The sequence below is a fragment of the Scomber scombrus genome, chromosome 7 (genome assembly GCF_963691925.1).
Source record: "Scomber scombrus chromosome 7, fScoSco1.1, whole genome shotgun sequence".
Taxonomy (NCBI): domain Eukaryota; kingdom Metazoa; phylum Chordata; class Actinopteri; order Scombriformes; family Scombridae; genus Scomber; species Scomber scombrus.
In genome coordinates this window covers 17,048,385-17,069,880 of record NC_084976.1, presented here as the reverse complement: position 1 = coordinate 17,069,880, position 21,496 = coordinate 17,048,385, and the positions used below count along the sequence as shown (strand labels likewise).

Sequence of the window (21,496 nt, the reverse complement as noted above, 5' to 3'; positions counted from 1 at the left end):
CAATTTTTTTAATTTATTTTTAATAATACAATAAAAAAGCAATAAACAGAGGTGTAACTCTAAAATTACACAATAAGGATTGTTGTTGTGCAAATGCATATTAAAGAAAAAAAAAAGCATAGTTTCGAAATACATCTTTCTCTGGAGAAGGAAAGCACTTAGAGACTGGTGTGTAGAGAGTAAGTCTGTGTGTGTATGTGTGTCTGAGGCTGCAGGTGGGCTATCTGTATGACCGGCTGTTGATAGACTGCCTCATTCTCCACAACAGGAGGAAAGGTTATCTCAGTGTGTGTGCGAGAGGAGATGGAGAACGAGGGATATGGAGTGTGTATGTGTTTCTTCCACAATGGATGAAAGGTTATCTTTTACACACACCATCTCTGTAGACCTAACCCCACCCTGTGAGGTCATGGCTCTGATGTCATATGGCTTAATTTTAGAAAGCTTGGCACATTGAGTGAACATTGTGTATAGTAATTCTATAGAGGTAAGGCTGCCAGCCAGCTGAGAAAACATCAAAGAACATAAGGTGTGTGTGTGTGTGTGTGTGTATATGTTGCTTCAGTGTTTTCCTCGGCCTCTGGTCCCCTGTCCGGCGCTATGTGGTCTCAGGTGGTACGAGTACTGCTTGGCTTGATTCACGGCTTCAGTCAGGTGCACACAGTCGATACCGCTCACTGTAAAATAAGCACATTTATCCTAAAATTACTCCTACACAATACAATATGTGTGTGTGTGTGCATGAACTTACATTGGCTCTGGGTCCGTAAAGGCATGTCCAGGAGTAGCTGGGACTGAGAGCCCCGCAGTGAACGCCCTCGTCTGGCCATAGAGTTGCCTTAAAAAAAGATGGGAAAGAAAAAAAAGTTATGATATCTATATTTAAATTAACAGTTCACAAGAACATTTAAAGAGTGTTAAGTCAAACGGGGTGGTGCTACACTACAAAGCTCAGGACACCTGTACAACTGATGTAGTCAGGTCAACACCCATGATTGTCTAAGGTGTAGTCATTAAACAGCTGTCTGATGAAGTTATACTCAACAAAGGCTCCATAGCTCAGTGGTTAGAGCACTGGTCTTGTAAACCAGGGGTCGCGAGTTCAATCCTCGCTGGGGCCTAGATAATGCTATTTTTTAATTCCAAAAGTTCACACTTTAGTTGTTTTTAAAAGGTCTTTTTAGGAACTACTTTTTACTGATTAAAGACACTCAGAGTTATTCCACAAGTGGTAGTTAATATAATTGATACCATTTTGTTTCAAGAGTTTGATTGATCATAATACAATATTCTTACACATTTTTTGTTTTATCACATCAGTGAGCAACTTGCCAGATGGTTGAAAAGGTGATTTTGGAGTAATTTGCCTGTTTTATGTTATGAAGAGAGTCTGGAACATTTAGGTTTCACCCCTCTGCCCTTACAGTGTGTGTGATTATTTGGTTTTACAGTGTAAATAAATGTATACATTATAGTGTATTAAGTTGTGGAGTTGTAAAAATCAACAAATCACTTGCACACAGTAGTTCTTTGACACATAGTTTTGATATCATTGATGCAAAAATAGGTTCCTCTGTCTCCGTGTGTGTTGCTGCAGAAAATTGAAAACAGATATTAAAGATACGTTTGAGATAAAATAATTCACGGGCAATTAAATAAAGGTTTATGATGATTAACGAAGCAGTGTGACCCAGTTCAGAGTTGTGTGTCAAATGTCTGTCTACATTTGAAAAAAAGGTGAAGGAGTGAAAGAATTAGTCTCGTGAGTGTGTGTGTATGTGTGTGTGTGGCACCGTGTCGTGGGTTCGGGTGTGTGCTCAGCGGATAGCTCTACGCAGTTGTCTGACATTCCCCCTGACAGCTCTGAACTTTTCACAGTGCCAGGACTGTCAGAGAGGGAGAAGGAGAGAAAGAGGGAGAGAGGGGTGAGAAGGAGGAGGGGAATACCACGTCAGAAGGTTGGGTTGGAGCGAAGAGTGTGGGGGGTGTCTATCTGTCTGTGAGTGGAGACGGCGTGCACGCTTGTATGTTTTGGCGTGGCAAGGTTTCTGCCCATTCTCCCATCATCACCTGGTGATGTGTGATGAAGGTCAGGCCTGTCTTTGGGGTGAAACCCTACCAGAGGGTCCAAACAGGCAACCAGGCTGATACTGTCCTTCTATGTGGATTGAAGCATCACCCAGACATTTACACGGCTTCCTGTTCCCAGCGTTAGTCACTTACAGCGTGTTCTACACCAGTATGACAAGCATCCTGATTTCCAGCTTCTTGCTTTGATCCTACAAAATCTCTGTTTCCAATATCACTGTTTTCACATAATTCAAGAGCTACGGTTTCAATTAAGATGGAAGGACGGCCGCCTCAAACAGTAAACAACACTGAATCATGCAGGGCAGAAAACTGCTGCTGCTGCTACTGATGATGATGATGATGCTCTTAGAGGTCTGGTCATAATCACGGAGGTCAGCAGCTACTTTCATCTTTGATTGGGTGTGGCCAGACATGCAATATGCTTCAAAGTGTCAGCCTTTGGAGAACAGTGCAGCTGTTTTCAAATAGATATTATTGATTAGAGTGCCCTGGTGGTACAGTTGTTTACAGCACAGACCATGAACCGCAACATCCCTGGTTCAAATCCAGCCTGGGACCTTTGTGCATGTCATTCCCCATTTCTCTGCTGTCAAATTGCTGATGAAGGCATGAAAATCAACCAGCCAAAATAAGTGATTCACTGTTGGTTTACCATTAAAGTGAGCCTCCATTATGACCAGAATCTACAAATATTTGATCATTCACTTTAATGAAGCCCAGGCAACTTGTGAACTCAATAATGTGTTTCCTGTTTTAATGTGAATATGTTGTGTCCTCTGGCAGATTCGTGGGTCACATCTTACATTTGTTCAACTTGGACCTGTGAATGTCCTCGGTCGGCCAGCGGACACAGGGATGTACTGTGTTTTTCTTTATCCTAGCAGTGTGTCATCTCCCTCATTAGTACAATATTACATTGCTCTTAAAAACTGTTTACAGTGTGTAATTGCTTTTCTCAATTTTAATTTATTTCCCACGTCATTATTTCTCAATCTTATCCTTTTTTAGTGCTAGCACAGGGCAGTTTTTTGACTGAAGTCCAATACCTCTGTTTTCTGATTTGTTGTAGTTATTAAATAAATATGAAAAAAAAGTGCTCAGGAAAACAAAAAAACATGTTTTTGTGCAGTATATGAATGATCTCACCATAGATGCTTTGTAGCACAGAGCTTTTACTCGCTGCTGGTTTGGCGGGTGGCGCTCGTATTTCCATCTTCCTCCTGTTGGGGGTGTGGTTTAAATCACTTGACTCCACCTCTTCACAGGCCTTGGCTTCTCTCCGTCTGCGTGCGTGGAACCTGCAGACACACGTCCCCATGCAAGCGCATACACACGCACACTGTTCAATAAAAAAAAATCTCAGACAGCGTTCAAAGGTCTAAAAGCTGGCAACTCCTCACACTAATACTCACTAAGCATAAACAAAGTAAACAGACTTTATTCAAGGCAGTTAATAGGCAGCACATTCAGAATATAATTGTAAAGCTGAATGGAAACAGAAGCCCTCCTGCAGCGGACTGGCAGGCTCTAAGAGAATCACAGTGTGTAAGAGGCAGAGAAAAGCAAAGAGAAGCTGCTGGTAGCTATTACAGCAGCACGGCTGAACTTTTAGCCTCTTGTTAAACCAGTATGAAAGCTCTAGATTATAGCCCGTCTATCCCCTGACTCCTTGTCCCACTCATCTCCCACGCTCTCCCCCCTACTGCTCAAGTGTTGATGGCATCCAGACCATAGATTGGGGGGGGTGGTGGTGTTACAGGAGAGATGGCATGTATGTGAGAGAGGGCACATGTGGGCACCACATGGCACTGCCAGTGTCCCACAGACCGAGGAGCTTTGGCTACTGAACACTCTTCCAGGTACAAACACAATCAAGAACAAAAACATATACTCGCCTTCGCCAAGCTCTCTGGATGATCCGCGCGGCCTCATTTCTTCTCCTGTGCTGCTCTTTGTCCTGTCCCCTGTGTGCGCGCTTTGTGATCGGTGCGTGTGTGGCAGCCTGAGTTTTTCTTGAAGGGCTTCTGCGGTCCGAGGATGAACTGCTTCTTAATGAGTGAGTGTGAGTTTGATCTTTGGTAGCGGCCTTTTCTGAAGTTTGCTCCTTGTGGTTTCTGTGCTTTTGTGGAGAGGTGAGGGCATCAGTCTTGCCGGGGGCAATCTGCACAGTCGTGTGAGCGTCTCTCTTTTTTGGAGGGATGCATTCCCTGGTAATTGTGTCAGTTTGGTTCATGCTGGAAGGAGCGCATGTGTTTGAGGAAGGTCGTTCCCTGACTTTGGGCGTGGAGGGGGGTCGGGGTTTGAGGCTGGGTGGTTGGCTGCAGCTGGCAGGAGAGAGTAGTTCCTTCAGCCTGGTGGTCTGGGGAGCACAGGGCGCAGTGTCACAGGTCACATGACAGTGGTGGCTCAGAGCATCAGGAACTTCATGTAGTTCGGCTGCTTTACTTCTTCTGGAGGATCTGCTTTTGTGGCCTGGTGGGGTGAAGCAGTGGATATAGAAAAGACATTATGTTGTCTACTCGGTATTTAATGATAGTAAAGACAAAAAAATAAAATTGTCACCATAGATACCATGAACACTTCCAGCTGAAAGTGGATTATTACATATTTAAGTATTTCCATCTGTTTCGTACCTTTGTGTCTTTCCTCTTTGCTTTTAGTGCGTTCAGGTTTGGATGTTTTCTTTGTTTCCACCACTGAGTCATTCATGGATAAGTTCTCTATAATGTTCACTAAGGAGAGCTTCTCCTGCTCTGCTCTTACCACTGAGACCTTTCGTTTCTCTACAGTGGCAACTCGCTGCACAGCTTCTCTTCTCCGTTGTTCTTCCTCTCGTTTCCTGAACACAAAGAAAGTCAGAAGAACCTTAATGTGACAACTTTATCTGGAAAAAAACACATGAACAGCCAAGGTCCAGATGGAGAAACACATGAATGAACACTTGTTTCAAATGTACGTTTTAAAAGGAAACTTGATGATGGATCACTGCAGAAATGAGCCATCTACTTATAATATCTAATACAATTTTAAGTATCATACATCTGGGCACAGATTGGAAAACTACAAAACTTTTATCTCAATGAAATCGCCTGCTTAAAAAAACAAGTAAAAACAAAACTTGAAGTCGATGTGCCCGCTTAAAAAGAAATTAGCTTCTCAAACACTTCATGTAAGAGAGAATAAAGGTGAGATTGGTAAGCAAATGACAAAAGGAGAACAAGCCTGAAGAGAGAGACAGGAAGAAGATTTATATGTGTGCAGGGATGACAGACAGAAAGATAGATATGGAGCGAGTGTGACTGTTTCTATATAGGGGCGAGAAGAAGAAGACAACTGAGACAGATAATGAAGACAGAAACAGGAATGAAAGATTGTGTGGCTCTGTGTAAGTCTGGGCACACAAATATGTAAATGTGTGCATGTGTCTGAATTGTGTGAATGTATAAGCTTATCTCTCACTTGGCTGCATCCTTGCGCAGTTGCTCGTGCCTCATGAGGAGCTGCTTTCTCTCCCTGAAGGCCTTGCGGACGGTGTATCCCTTGTAGACAGCCTGGATGGAGGCAGCAGCGATGTCCTGGATGGCTGCTATGGACAGAGCGCCATGCTCCAGCATGAACTGAGTCACCTCACTGTGCCCACCCAGCAGAGCGTAGTCCAGTGGCGTGTACCTGCATGGCAAAAAGACAGGTGTCATGCATAGATCCACTTTACTGTCAGTTCCTAAGTCATCATTCACTCTCTCCTCACCTCTCCTCAGTGTGCTCCATGTGGTTAGGGAAGGCGTTGTAACCCAGAAGTAGCTTCACAGCATCCAGATATCCATTGTTGCATGACCAGTGGAGAGCAGTCCGCCCCTGTGCACCCATACAGAAAGATCACCCAATCATGCTGTAGTTGTGTTTGGAAAGTTCAGATAACATGGAGGCATGTGTGAACAGACCCTATGAGAGGACTCTTACCTCCTTGTCCTGTATGTTTGGATCAGCATTGTTCTCCATGAGCACAGCCATGCAGGTGATGTAGCCGCCATAAGCGGCACACTGCAGAGGAGTGCGTCCTGCCTGGTCCTGCACAACAGTAGTCAAATATTATCATGAAGTAGATGGGAAGGTTTTATCTCAAAAGCCATCTTTCCTTTGTTACATCGTGGATATGCAGCTCCAGCTTTCCAATTATTTCTAAAGCAATTAATGAGGGACAAGATCTACATTCTTCAATAATGTAGCCAAAGCTAACATGATGCTACAGCAGTCTATCATTACAGATTTGATGTTCTTGTGTTTATTTTTTTTAGATGCAGTTGGATTGATTGCTCAATGAATATACAGATGAAGAACTTAAAAGGTTTAAAAAAGGTATAAAAAATATAGAAAACATGTTTTGAGATTGGTGCTCAAATGTACTTTATTGTGTCAAATTCCCTCTTTATAGTATGATCTTCTACTGCAGCTGAACAAGAAGACACTCCGTGGTGACACAATGAGAGAATATTTTATTTTCACTAAAAAGACTGTAACTAACTTTATTCGACTGACTCAGACGTAGCCTGAAGCACATAATTTCTTTAAATAAAACTTAAAATACATTTTTGCTCAAAATGAGGTCTGTGAATTTGGTCCCACCACACTAACATTGTTGTAAGTGCATTATGAAAGGATTTTCTAATGGTAAGTATGAGCAGGAGAAAAATGAATACAGCAAGGAACACCTCTTGGTGTTCATATGGGCACCTGACTGTTGTTTTAAGACAAACTTGAAAAATCATGAACTTATCCGTTAAGTGCTTTTTGTATGCTGAATGAAGATTGTGGCTAGACAGCTGTAGTTGCATACCTATTAAAATATAAAGGGATAGATGACTCAGAAAAAGAAACCTGGGTAATGTAATAGACGAGTACCAACTAAAAAACAAGCCATTAAACATTTTTGAACCATTCCTTTGTTTTTGTACCACCATGTACGCTGTATGTACCTGTACATTGGGACTAATCCCATTCTCCATTAGTATCTGGCAGACCTCAGCATTCCCTCCAAGAGCTGCCCAGTGCAAAGCAGTGTGACCATCCACGTCTACCAGGTCCACATGTGCAGAACCTTTATTCAATACATTTAGACTTTAGTTGAAGCATTTACCTGACAAGACTTGCATATAGAACTTATATATATTTATAGAACCACTGACACCCACCTTTGATGAGTGTAAGTATAACATCCCTGTGTCCCATCTCACAGGCGCGAAACATTGGCGTATGTTTCATCACGTCCAGAGAGTCTACCATTGCTCCCCTCTCCAGCAGAAGCTTCACTGTGCTCACATGGCCTGACAAGGAGGCTGCATGAAGTGCTGTTTGAACACACACACACACACACACACACACAACGAAAATTATCCCCAGATAAGAATGCAAGATGTCTAACTGGGCAAGAATCACCCTCAGGATGATTGCTCCTCCCTCGCCTGCCTCGTCTTTGTTCATCTATCCCACCCGACTGCTGATCCCCTCTTGGCTGTGGCTAAATTCCTGGTCAATGGAGGGTTAAACAGACAGAGAAATTTAATGAGGAGCAACACACTTAAGCCTCCTCGTGGCTCCCCCTGCTCCCCCTCTCTCCAGTCCCCAGACAGTACAGACTAGAGTCAAGTGCATGGAGGGGATCTGGGCACCAGTGAGCTGCACTGCCCTTCACACCGTCTCATTAGCATGAGTCAACTGTCGCATGTTATGCATGCATAAACAATGACCGCCCGGCTGAGTGGAGGGGCTATCGCCATGGAGATTATACGACCTAACAGCCCTGGGGGGTCAGAGTGTTGCAGTAAGTCATGTGTGTCTGCATGTGTGTGTGTCAGAGGACAGAGCTGGCAGTGGTGGGTGTCTATTCAGCAAGCTTATACTAATTTTGCTGACAGTATCACTTCCCTCTTTCCCTTAGTCTCACAGTCTCTAGCACCTTGGGGGGAATCCCTTGTGACATCATCATCCCTAGCCTAAAACAAGCAACAGGCCGCACTCTGGAAAAACCAACAGAACAAGTGTGAAGTTGTGTGTGTGTGTGTCATGTCCGGGGGTTTTGTGTCATCAAAGGTGGGGATAGATCAAAGATAGGGTCAAAGCAGTTTAAAGGAGCCTCAGTTCCTCCTCTTGTTTCACAGGCACTCACCAGTGCCTCCATACTTGTCTGCCATGTTGATGTCAATGTGAGGCGTGAGGGCCAGCATCGTACGGATGACATCATCACTGCCCTTCCCAGCGGCCCACATGAAGGCTGTCCTCCCCTCCAGATCGGGTTCATCCTTCACGGACGGGTGGGACAAAAATACACCCACTGTCTCCTAAACACACACACACACACACACACACACACACACACACACACACACACACACACACACACAAACAATTACTCTAAGTTTTGTTTTCTTTTAGTGATTACACTACAGATTTGTGCGTCTTGGCAACATCAAAATTCCAACAAACCAATTAAATAAATACCAATATAATTATCAATAAAACACCTCCATGTCAAACAGCAAAATACAAATGACAGAAATGATGCGAGTAGATATCATTACAGTCCCAAATTTCTAATTAACCATAATTTAACCTTCTTTTTAAGGCTATTACAAGCTTTGGATCCCACTGAACAATCAAGTTATACAATCTTGAAATATCTTGGTATTTCCAAGGTCGAGATCAAACTTTGAATATCAGTTAAAGTATCAAAACATATAGACAATGACAACAGTATGGGAAGAGTTGCATGATGCTGACTCAGCACGTTTTCCAGCTTCCTGACTCACAGCATTGTTGCTCTGAGCTCCATAGTGCAGAGGTGTCGCTCCTTGGCTATCAGAGGGAATCGTGCCCGATGTGTTTCTCTCCAACAGCAGATGGACGATTCTGGCGTGGCCTGAAAAACACACATTTGCATTACATTTATGTGCCTGCTGACAGATAATGAAAAGGATGTGAGCAGCTGGGACAACTGCTCAGCTATACTCAGGCCCTATGTTCTTTCAGTTAACTTTACAAACTGTTAACAGAACAGAAGAAAGTCCGGTTCTCTGAGTCGACATAAGTCAACTGTCACTGTTTACTGTACAATTACTGACAACTTGTCTTTGTATGGTGCAATAAAACCAACTTATAAGAATCCTAAATCTGAAGAAAGTACATAAAACATCTTCTTATCATGTTGCCAATAACTGATACAGCTTTGACTTGATTATGACAGACTATAAATAGCTTGCCAGTGAAAAACATTTCCTCGTAAGAATGTTGTTTTTTTGGGCAAAGAACATAATTTGCACATTGAACTCTTTGAACTTTATTTTCAGTGTGTAGCGGTCAGTCAGACGGCAGCAGGTCACATGCAGGAGTTGTGTTCACTCACCGAGCAGAGCAGCCCAGTGCAGCGGAGTCCTGAAGAGGTTATCATAAGCTGTCACATTACAGCCCTCGTAAGATGTCAGCACCTCCACCACTGCCTCGTTACCGTCGGCAACAGCAAAGTGCAGAGGCGTCCGACCCTCATAGTCCTGCCAGTTCAAGAGGGACTCTGTGGGAGCTGCCTCCTACACACGCACGCACACACACACACACACACACACACACACACACACACACACACACACACACACACACACACACACACACACACACACACACACACACACACACACACACACACACACACACACGATGGCTGCATTGAAAAACCCATGCAGACTGACAGGTCAGGGCAGAGGATGATGATGATGATGATGACAGCTTTATTTGTGTGTGTGTACATGAATGCTGATGTGTACCAGTATACAGCGGACAGTCTGTGTGGCGCTGGGCTCCTGACTGTGTGCGGCCCAGTGCAGAGGTATCTTGCCCTCACTGTCAGGGATGCCGATATTGGAATCATGCTTGATAAGAAGGCGCACATGTTCTGGTCGGTTATAAAACGCTGACCAGTGGAGAGCAGTTTGCTGTAAAAAAGAGGAAGCGAGAGAGAGAAACAAACAAGAAAAGAGAGACAAAGATGATGAATGGAGTCAAACACAGAGGGGCCTGTTGTAGCACCAGATTTGAGGTTTCCATTTATGTTAAAAAAATAACTCCACTATGACATGGTCAGGAAATATGAGGGCTGCATGTTACACAAAGCTCATATTGAAGATCCAGCGGGGAGCAGTGATTGTAACCCAGATACTGCCTTCATGACGGCTACTGAGCTATTCTGAGATTTGCTGAAACCACTGTCATCTGACACGATGATGCATATTGGATTATTACAAAACTAACTACTGATGTCAGATACACATCAGCTCCAGCAGACAGAGGAGACTGTGTGTTTGTGGTCTTATCAGCAGAACACAGGACAAAGCCGCAGATTGTTAAATCGTTCGCTGCTATGTGAGTGTGGTTATGTGTGTATGAACTCAAATTCCTGGTGCTTGTAACAAACTATCTTCAGTCCATCAGTTATCTCTTTGCAGGTTATTGGTCAGATGCCCAGACTGGCTAGTTTTTGTCTAAGGACAAACTATGAACAGTTGTAAAGACAAACAAGCTTCCGACGTTTTCTGTGTGTGTATCTGTACTGTACTACCTTGTTCTTGTCCTGTGTGTCAACCTCTCCGGGTCCGATGTGTTTGAGCAGGAGGGCGAGGGCTTTTTGAGAGGGGTGTCGGGTGGCTAAGTGGAGCGGGGTCATCTCCTCTAAATCTTTCTGCAGCCAGTTAGCACGTCTGGACAGCAGCAGCTTCAGGAAACGCAGGTTCCCCTGCAACACAGACACAAAGATCCCTGTGAGAAAGTATTCTAACCAAAGTAGCTCAGAAATCAGCAATTCACCTCAAAATTAGTCATGAACCAGCAGCAGTGACACAAACACTCCCACATACACAAGCTCCCCAGGCTTTTAGCAGTGTCTGGTTCAATCCACAGGTCATCCATCTTCGTTCACTCCTCCTGCCTCTCTGCTCAGCGTGTGTGATGAGCTGTTAAACAGTAAACAGCGGCTCTGTGGCCTGGCACAGCAGCTGTTCGCTGCCTGTCGCCCCCATCCACATCATCATCATTACCTTCATCATCATCCTCAGTTTTGGTCTAAGCCTCTCATCCCTGAGCCTCTGGGTGATGTATTGCGCAACATCTGTCAAAGGACGGGAGGTTGTATGTCTATATGAGGGAGACGGCCTACACGTGTGTTTTGTATATTTGCCATCCTGTGACCACAACGCCACAGTCTGACGGATCTATCTTGTGTGTGAGCATGCATCTAGACGGTGAGTGAGTGTGTGTATGTGTGTGTGTGTGTGTGTGTGTGTGTGTGTTTGTGTGTGTGTGTGTGCGTGTTCCCATCCTCCCTATTCTCAGTCCAATTAGATTGGTAATCCCTGGCCTCTCTCCCTGTCTCAGCCACTTATTGATCAGATGTCAAAGAGACAGGGCTTCCCATCACTATCATCCCCCAACACACACACATACAAACACACACACAAACCCAAATAGCCTATTACCTCCACTCTTTCTTCAATGATATGACGATCCCACATCAGTATACTACCATAAAAAAGGTACCGGTGAGTCGTAAAGAGATATTATAAGCCTTACATCCCACTATTTTCCTGCTGCATCACTCTTGAGAGAACAGACCACCCTGTCAAGCAGTGTTCTCATTAATATCGTCTCTTCTAACTGTCCCTGAGTCTGAACTGACCTGCAAAGAACATCAAGCCTCTTAATGTTGGAACAGTTTTCTATCTTTTTTCACAGGATTCCGTGGCAGTGAAACAGGACATTGTCCATTCAGAATAATTGATAATGTGTGTGTGCAAGTAATTCTCATAGCTACAATGCTTATAGGTTATAAGGCTTATAACTGAGTTAAGATTCCTCTCCAGAAGCCCAAAGGCCATAACCGCAGCCACTAGGGGGCACTGGCTTCCCACTGGAGCTTATAGAACTTATGGACTGTCAAAATTTCTTTTTTGCCACCAAATGTCTTCTAGACACATTCCTCTTTTTTAAAATCCATCCTTTTTTGCATTGCTGCGGATTCATTTGGTCAACTTTATTCCAAAAATGCACTACCATACCTTTCATCACAAAAAGGGCTGCCACACGTCTAATGGTCAACATTTGTGTTTGCACCTGTGAATGTGTGGAGTCTTTACCTTCTGTGCAGCGAGGTGCAGAGCAGTGCGCTGGCTATGGTCTGTCTTGTTGACCGATGCTCCGGCCTTCAGCAGAATCTCTGCGCAATCCAGGCGGTCAGCCAGTACACAGTACATCAAAGGGGTCCGACCAAACTGGTCTTCACGGTCCCGCAGTGAGGGCTCTGCTACATACACACACACACACACACACACACACACACACACACACACACACACACACACACACACACACACACACACACACACACACACACACACACACATACAAACCAAGAAGAAGAGGAGGTTGAAGGTTTAAGTCAGAAGATACACTTTGACAGAGAACACGATTTTAGTTGCTATGCATTAATTTTTTTTTTCTTAGCAAAGTAGAATTATGTGGCTTGTGACACACATTATAAACAGTTTTTTAAAAGGCAACTCTGTATACCTTTACCCTTTCATTGTTTCAGTTTTGTGTGAATTCCCACTTCCACTTTTATAAATATATCAATTTATTTAAAGCAGGTGGGAGCAATAAGGAAATACTGTATCACTTATAAACTAAAGGACTGTGTTTGCTCCTTGCGAAAAGTAGCTTCATTTGCAAAATGAATTTGATCCTCTTCATATATTGGCCACATTTCTATTATACAGCCTGAGTAAGACTCAATTTTCTACATATTCCTCTTTAAACATCAACATAGGTAATTGTCTAGCTAATGTCAGCACTTTGCAGGAAGGGTGCCTTTGTGCATCAGGGGGACTATCCTTTAGCAGCAGGGACAGGGTTCAGGTTTGCATGCTGGCGAGCACTTGCTCTGCTGTAGTTTGTCTGTGCAAAACAAATTTCCTACCAGCGGCATGGGTGCTCTGCTGCAGCTGACCCTGCACTCTGACTTCTCTGCAGATGGTAAAAATGCAGAGAAAATGTCCGTATAGAAATCAATAAAGCATTACAGTATTACATATTTATGTGAACTGAAAGCTCTCCTGTGTGTCTGCTTCACCTGTGTGACGCAGCTGAGGTAGTGGTAGTGAATCATTTTTAGGGCTATTTACCTGTGATGAGTTTGAGAAGGGCGCTTCTATCTCCGTTGACAGCTGCAGCGTGAACCTGGGAGCCCAGATAGGCAGGTCCCTGGCTAGACGTCGCTGAGGCCTACAACACAAACACATGGAAGGTCAAAACTCAACTTGCAGCAACATACACACAATTTACATATCAAGTGTTTAATACAGTGACATTAAGCTGAGTCTAGACTGTTTCCTTTATTTTCTTTTATTTAATAATACAATAAAAGAGTAAATGGATAGTATCATGTTTAACGCCACAATGAGCATTGTGACTTCGGGGAATCTCAAAATCACTTCCACGAACCTAAAATTTGAATTTGAAAAAAATGAGGTAACTGCCACCTCCACACACAGTTCAGTTTACATTACACGTCAAGCTGAAGCAGTTACTTAATGCTCCTGCTGCTTGCAAACCACCAAGGAGCAGACATAAAGTGATTATCCTTGAACATCAATCATATTTCGTCCAGTTAACAAACACCTGAAGCCCCATTAGCCGTCAACCACACAACAAATCAGATAATTTCCAATAACATAATAAGCAAGACAATGTTTGCTGATAGTAAGGAGTGTGACTATGTGTGTGTGTTTGTGCGTGTGTGTGTGTGTGTCTGCTCCTGCTGGGGGGGTTAAATCTCTTCCTGGCCCCACTTAACCAGAGCCCAGTGAAAGCTGGGTAATCTGCAGACAGGAAGCAGCTGGGGAGGGTGTGAGCGTGTAAGAGGGGGGTCTCTCTTCATGTCTTATTCATGTCTCATTAATACTTCAACATGCTTTGCTGTGCGTGTGTGTGTGTGCATGAATGTGCGTGTTTAGAGATGTGGGACAAGCCCTGCGGGGCACAACACAGAAATCAATTATTGCCCCTAAACACGTAAACGCTAGAGGCGCAAACCAAACTCATGCCACAATCTTGAGATTTCTCCAAGACATTTTCATTAACAGACGCACAAATTGATCAGAGGCATTATGTATGAAATCTAAGATATAAAAAGTGTTGATGGAGAAAATCTTATCAAATCATCTATAAGGTATAGGCAGATTGATTACAAAAGCCTTAAAACTTTCAAACTCTTGGTCAGAAAACTGAGGAGATCTGAAGGGAGGAGGGAATACTCCGGTGTCCTCCCTCCTTCTTTCTCATCCCACTCTCACTCCCCGCCGTCACCTCATAAAGAGTGCTCCTGTAGACACTGCGTGCAGTACGGCAATTACCCATCATGCTCGCTGCTTTCTCACGCTCTGCCAAGTAGTGGCGGCAACTTAATACAGGTTAGTTACTACATTTACTGCAAAGTAGGTAAAGGAGGGTGAGAGGGAGAGATGGTAGATGCGGCACTTCAAGGTGTGTGTGTGTGTGTGTATGTGTGTGTTTGGCACATGTGCCACGTCATGGGAAACGATTTTCCATGAGAGAGAGTTTTTACAGGAACTTTACCAGAATCAACCACAAGCATCTCCGAACATCTTTAATTTACAGTGATTACTCAGTCAGTAATGCACGTGCATGTGTGCATAAACACACACTGTCTAATAGCAATAATAGTAATACATTTAATTTGTACCACACTTTTCATTCATAGTGAAACTCAAAGTGCTACAGTATTAATAACATAGAACACACAACATAAAGTAAATAGAAATACTGCCTCACATGTTTGGCCACTAAAGCTTATTCTGATAGAAGTTGTAGCCAGTAGGTGATGGTTCAGATATGGATGTTACTGCAGTTAAGCTACAAGTTCTCAGACATGGCTACTTCACACACTTCTTCAACCCATCAGCGCTGAAGATATATACAATCACCACAGTTTCAAGGTGGGAACCCAAGATTAGTGTCACCAATGAAGCATCCGGCCAAATGTGAAATATGGTCACGATCTCCCTTTGTGTTCTTGAGTAATGGCGTGTTATTGCAGAACATTATGATGTTCCTACGTGTTCTGGCAGACCCAGAACACACCTTAGGATTCCCCAGGACAAGCTGGAGGGCGATGCTGGAGAGAAGGATGCCAGGGTTTCCTTACTCAGTCTAATGCCACAGCAACGCAGTCCCAGATAAATGTCAGAAAATGGATGGATGGATGTATGCATTATGGTGTCAAGTTGACTTTTGACATTTTGGAAATAACATTTCTATCATATTAGACATTTGTGTGAAACTTTGTCATAATTAGTCAATGAATTCTTGAGTTATAGCCAAAAAATGTGTTTTCTGAGATCTGAGACGTTGGTGACAAAGTTGAAGAAATTTCCTCAAGGCTTTCCTGAGATATCTTGTTCACGAGAATGGGACAGACGTGTGGACAGAAGGACGTACAGACATGAATAGAGGCATAAATAGTCATAAGAGTTAAGATGAAAAAGCCTTCCTGAATAGAAAGGTCAAGTCTCTTTTTTCAAATGAGACTATAGTCTCTGTGGCCCTCAGATGGTGAGGAAGGCTGTTCCACATGTGTGGTGGAAGTACTAATATCTAACATGCAGAAAAGCACTAAGATGCCATAGCTGCACCTTCACAAAGATCACGATTCTGATATTACCAGCCTGTTACACAGAGAAAAATGAAGCAATCTGATATTGACCCTACTTCTTTTCAATTATGACAGCAGCTCATTAAAAACTTTTACTTGACTTTTGTTGACATATTTTGATATTTTTCTATATTTTTGGAGTCAATATGAAAGTCCCCCAGCTGCTACAATAAAAAATATGAATTGATTTATAAATAATCTTGGATGCAGAAAAAAATAAATCATAAGTTTGCCAAACACTGACACGAGAGAAACACATCAATACATGAATTGATGTGAGGGACATTCAGATTGCAGAGAGCAGGCAATTAGAGTTTCATGAGGACCTGAGTGTTTTGGAAACACCTACAGTGCATCCAAATTTGGCTAAAAAGGCTTTTGAGATGCAGTGTCTGAACTCAAACAAAGGAGGGTGTAAAAACAACGCCAGGTCCTGTTGAGAGGTTTGGAGTGGGCTCATTTAGCCATTCATACACGTTCCTCAGGGAGCACTCCACTTGTTAATATGAAGACAATAACTCAGAGTAAACTATTGATCACAGGCTGAGGTCCAGACCAAGTGATTGTGCATCTGTATAAGTATTGATTCATGCTGATGCTGACATTATTTAGTCTTTATTCATATTCTGCCGCATATAACGGCAGCCAGTTTAACAAAGAATACAGACACTTCCACAAAACCTTTCAGCAAAACTACAGGAGTGCTGTGCACATACACACTGCTGCCATTTGACACACACGCACACACACGCACACACACACACACACGCACACACACGCACACACACACACACACACACACACACACACACACACACACACACACACACACACGCACACACACACACACACACACGCACACACACAAACACACACACACACACACACACACACACACACACACACACACACACACACACACACACACACACACACACACACACACACACACACAGGACATTTACTGTAACTAACACTTCAATTGATGCTATTGAGACAGATCAGAAACCACAGAAACCAGGGAGTCAAAGTTTGTCCATGCATGTTTGTGCACAAGTGTGTTTGTTTATATGTTTCTCTAACTCTCTGTCACTGTGATGGTGTCTGGGTTTGATAGAGGACATAGCTCAGACATGCTGGGTAAGCAGTGGGGAACAGAACTGGAGCCTGTGGCCTTTATTTCTATTATAGTCAACTGTGCACACACACATATACACACTTTTTATATAAGTGTATTTTCAAACAGTTTATACAGTTAGAATAGAGTGTGTTCAGGGTCTTAGCCAACATTGGTCTATTTCAGGTGCCTATACCACCTACATGTCTCTGTGTGAGTGTGTGTGTGTGATAGGAGATAGAGGCTGCAGGGACAGTCCCTGGGTTTTGACTGACAGGTAAAGAGGTAGGAGGATGGATAATATCAGCCCACAGGGATGCCCAATCTGTAAAGCTCTATTTCTGGGGGACTACCCGGTTCCCCAAGGACCAATGAGCTGGCTCCCTCAGCTGGGGGCCGAGCCCTGGAGCACAGCGGGGCCAATCAGCAGGGGGGGAGATGGCTGAGTGACACACAGATCTGCTAATTTACATCATTACCACAATGCATCCCGACAAATGAGCCCCCCGGGTGTGAGCCAATCACCTGGGAGAGTAATGCAATTAGGCGGGACCACAGCTGTCAATCTCACAGCCATGGGGGTCAGGTAGTGACGCCTGTGGCTAAAAAGCGCCAGCCTGCTGCCTGTCGTTCACATGCACGCACGCCATCTATACATGCACACACACATATATGGACATACAGAGAGGGAGGTGTGTGTGTGTAGAGTGAGGGACACAGTAAAGGCTGGTTCTCTATCCTTCTCCTCAGGGTGGAGGGTAGGAGGGAGTCAGAGAGGGAGGTGGTGTGTGTGACTGCTCAGGGGACACAGAGATTGACTCGTGTCCTCTGAGAACTTACACCTGAGCGTAAGTGCGTGCATATCTGCATACATCCGGGTGTGTGTGTTTGCGTGTGTTTACGTTTGCCAATGTGTTTTTCGCCAGCTGGGGCACAGTGTTGTTTATGCTCAGAGTCAGTGCTCTGTGTGTGAGGACTATGACAACAAAAAGGGAAAGAGGGCGGAACCATAGGGGAGCTGAAACTGGTATAGAATGTCCCTGCATTTGACTGGCATGTGAGCGAGCGCTGCTGGTAATGAGGCTTATCTTAGTCTCATTAGGTGTAGTGATATCATACCAGAGCACTCCACTGAGTCAATAGGGTTCTGCCCAGCATGCTGTTAATGTTTGTGTTGTGTGAGTGTGTGTGTGTGTGTGTGTGTGTGTGTGTGTGTGTGTGTGTGTGTGTGTGTGTGTGTGTGTGTGTGTGTGTGTGTGTGTGTGTGTGTGTGTGTGTGTGGGCTGGTCGATGTGGCTGTGACTGGCAGACTGTCAGGAGGTGCTGGAGATTAATCAGAGGCACTGATAACACTCTGGCTCGTCTCAAAACACTTTTGCTTACCCCCTCTGCAGCTTCAGTACCAAAAAGGAAGAGTGCAGACTTTATGAAGAAAAAACAAGCCCACAATCTCTGCAACAGTGAGTGGATACAGTCCCCGGCACCTTGCCTGTGTGGCTGAGGCGTTGTTCGAGACACTCTGAGAGTAAGGAGAGCTGTGTGTTTTGTGTCATCCCATTATATCACTAATGAGCAGCCCTCAGGAGCGAGGGGAGAGAGACGGCAAGGCGGACAGAAAAAGACAGACGAAGAAGGGAGACGGAGACCAGCTTGGGGACTTTTTCCTCTTCTCCCCTCCATCCCCCTTTTCCCCACACCTCTGAGTCTAATTGGACTAAAACTGTGATCTAATTAAATGTCCAATTAAAGTGCAGAGAGCAATGTGCCCACCGGCGAATCAGAGTACAGGGACATAATCAGCTGGAAAAACAAACAAAAAAATCAATCGGAGTAATGCGAAATGGAAAAAGATGGAGAAAATCAGAAAAGGGAGGAGAGGGCGAAACGAGAAGTGGATAGAGAGATAGAGTGATAGTACACTGTGTATCCCACCTTTAGACAAGGTTAGCTTACTTCAGAGAATATACCTATATGATTACTGAAGAAAATAACTGCTGATACGTGGCTCAGTTTGCCTTGGGGCTCAAGACGAGACAACAACACAGGCTACTAAAAACGTTTCTGGATTTCATCTGACAAAACAAAAGTAACAAAAGGCTGAATTTGACAGGAACACTCAGAGAAGACATTATTATACTGTGATTCAATCTCTCAATCAGTTAACAAAAATATAAACAATCTTGATCATCAGTTTATCGATAAAATCATCAAGCATGAATATATGCTGGTCAAGGTTTCTCAAGTGTGGTGATTTGCTAGCACACTGTTGTAAATTGAATACCTGTATGTCTTTTGACTGTTGGATGACACACATTTTGGTCTTGTAAATTGTAATAGGCATCTGTCATTATATTTATGGAATCAATTAATCAAGAGAAAATCCAGTTGTTAATCAGTAATTAATTATTACAGTCCAATTTCAATCATACATCAGATTAGCTTTTGGCCTCACATATCTCACTTTTGATTTTCAATACTACTGAGCTTCTGTGAAGATTATTCAATCCTCATCCAGTGCTCCCATAGTTTAGGTGTTAAGATGCTGCCCATTCATTGTAATGTCCCCACTTCAAGTCTGACCTTTGTTGCATCTCTCTATCCTTCATTTACTGTCAACTCTCCATAGTCTGTGATTAAAATATTAAAAATGTCCTCAAAAAACACTTCAGGAAAGAAAAAAAAACTCCAAACAACTCCCACTAAGAATACAGGAACCAGAACAAGCAAATGCTCCAAGCTGTATTCATCAATTAAGTCTTTGTTTACTTCCAATATAAAGAGAAATTACTTATTATTTATTACAATAAATATCAAGTCTGTCTAGCCAACTCAGTTCTTACCTATACAGTTTTGATGTTTTGGTCTGAACTCTGTCCTGCTGTCCGTGTAGAGACACATAGTGTTGATCACATCAACCAATCACTGTCAGTCAGTTTAGTTTCAAATCTTAGATCTTGACACCAGTACGTCTCAGTAAACTTATAACATACACTGTAGTGCTGGGCAATATATATTAATATTTGTTATCATCAATCAATACAATCATATCATATTTTGTTTTTCTTACCTGTGATATACAAGTTTGATGTCTAACATTTGAATTTACATTACTATACAATCTGATGCACTAAACACACAAGACAACTCAACAAGTGATGTTTCATACCTTAGCAGATATAGTGATATATATTAAAATGTACAGAAGTTTTTTTGTTTATTTATTTTGGTCAAGCACCAGTACTTTGCCACTAATATTCAGAAGGAGGGAGTGAGAGAAACCTTCCTCTGTCTCCATCTGTGAGTTGCTTTCACACTGTGAACCCCCTATGGACAGCTTTAGCCCATAAAATATTAATGCTGGGATTCAATTCAACATTACACCTTAATCTCCTTAACAATTAGGCTGTTACAGCACACATAATTAGGTTTGCTACATGTAGTCTCAAATGGCTTTGACTCTCAGAATAGAAAGACAAACCGGCAGCAGGGCGTAAACGCTAAAGTAACTGCTGATTATGACAGGATACTCAAACTACATTTGCATAGCTGCTCTTTGCGTGCTGTATTCTTCTTACCATAGCTGTGTTCAGGGGGAAACTTCAGCAGATGTTCCCCAGATCAGTGCATCCTTGATGGGTGAGGATGCACCCACCGTCCAGGTCCCCTACCTGCCCTGATCCTGGCTCCTGCCTGGGCAGAGAAAGAGGATCAATCACATGCTGAGACCAGCCCACCTGTTCACACAATTAACTGCCAGCATAACATTGCTACTGTGCTGTTTATATACAGTGGGTGGGATGCTTCACAGTGACAGGTTTTTGTCTTATCTGACGAGATGCAACAATTATTAAAATTTAGTTATAATCTTTGCTTTGAAGTTTTGGTAGGTGGTGTTCAAATAAGCAGCAACTGCACTACACCATTTCTGTGTTGAAGAACCTACGTGCAGAGATTTTGGGAGAGTTGAGCATCACAGTAGCTGAAGGTTTTAACCTCAAACAAGTTTTCTGCCGCAAAAAATATCTTTTTTTCTTGATCCACATAGAAATGCATTGCTACATCTGTTGGTGAAAACAGGTCGAACTTAGTATTGCAAAAAAGTGAAGCAAAATGATGCAACTCGCCCCTGTAAAAGAGAAATCAGTTATTCATAAGCGTACTAAAAGAAGTCCTGGGGAACAAATGTGTGACAACGTATAAACGAATAATCAACTTAATGTTCTTGTGATCTAATTACGAGTTGTTTTCACTACCTCTTCGCTAGTGCTGTATTTACCGTTTTGTTTCCTTTTCTCTCAGATGAAAGTCTTTAGAAAGTTTTCTTCCAAGGCGCCCCGTTGAATCGCCACCGTCTGGGCTACAAAAAAACTACAACTCCCATTGCCTTATTACAACGCCACAAAAAATAACGCCATGATTGTAGTTCTCCGAATCATCCGCGGCTAGCCGTTTGGCGACGTTGAAAGACTACACTTCCCATAAAGCTTAGCGAAAACCCCTCTCTGCGTTTCCGTGGTCACCGT

The 21,496-nt window shown here is 43.2% G+C and overlaps 1 protein-coding gene and 1 non-coding gene across 6 annotated transcripts; one reads left to right on the top strand and one right to left on the bottom strand.

Moving 5' to 3' along the window:
* Positions 1-18: 18 nt before the first annotated feature.
* Positions 19-21,380, bottom strand: invs (inversin). 5 transcript variants are annotated; one of them, XM_062422138.1, is made up of 19 exons: positions 21,250-21,380; positions 20,549-20,663; positions 13,308-13,407; positions 12,264-12,430; positions 10,694-10,867; positions 9,903-10,070; positions 9,488-9,668; positions 8,895-9,004; positions 8,255-8,426; positions 7,281-7,436; positions 7,065-7,186; positions 6,052-6,159; positions 5,840-5,946; positions 5,551-5,760; positions 4,725-4,930; positions 3,987-4,563; positions 3,238-3,389; positions 752-838; positions 19-677 (listed from the first exon to the last, which is right to left on the bottom strand). In XM_062422138.1, the coding sequence occupies exons 2-19, from the start codon at positions 20,549-20,551 to the stop codon at positions 562-564; spliced, it is 2,916 nt and encodes a 971-aa protein (XP_062278122.1). In that variant the 5' UTR covers positions 20,552-20,663; positions 21,250-21,380; the 3' UTR covers positions 19-561. The 5 variants fall into 5 exon arrangements, with proteins under 5 accessions (XP_062278122.1, XP_062278125.1, XP_062278124.1 ...); XM_062422141.1 differs by having other exon boundaries at positions 12,264-12,427; XM_062422140.1 differs by having other exon boundaries at positions 20,549-20,659; positions 21,250-21,302.
* trnat-ugu (transfer RNA threonine (anticodon UGU)) lies at positions 1,049-1,121 on the top strand. The gene has a single exon. It is a non-coding gene; the product is annotated as a tRNA-Thr (tRNA).
* Positions 21,381-21,496: the final 116 nt, after the last annotated feature.

Coding starts and splice junctions, on each gene's coding strand:
- invs (XM_062422138.1), bottom strand. Junction 7,437..8,254: donor AGACAAGTATGGAGGCACTG/GTGAGTGCCTGT, acceptor GTGTTCAAACAG/CACTTCATGCAGCCTCCTTG. Junction 4,931..5,550: donor CTGCGCAAGGATGCAGCCAA/GTGAGAGATAAG, acceptor CTTTGTGTTCAG/GAAACGAGAGGAAGAACAAC.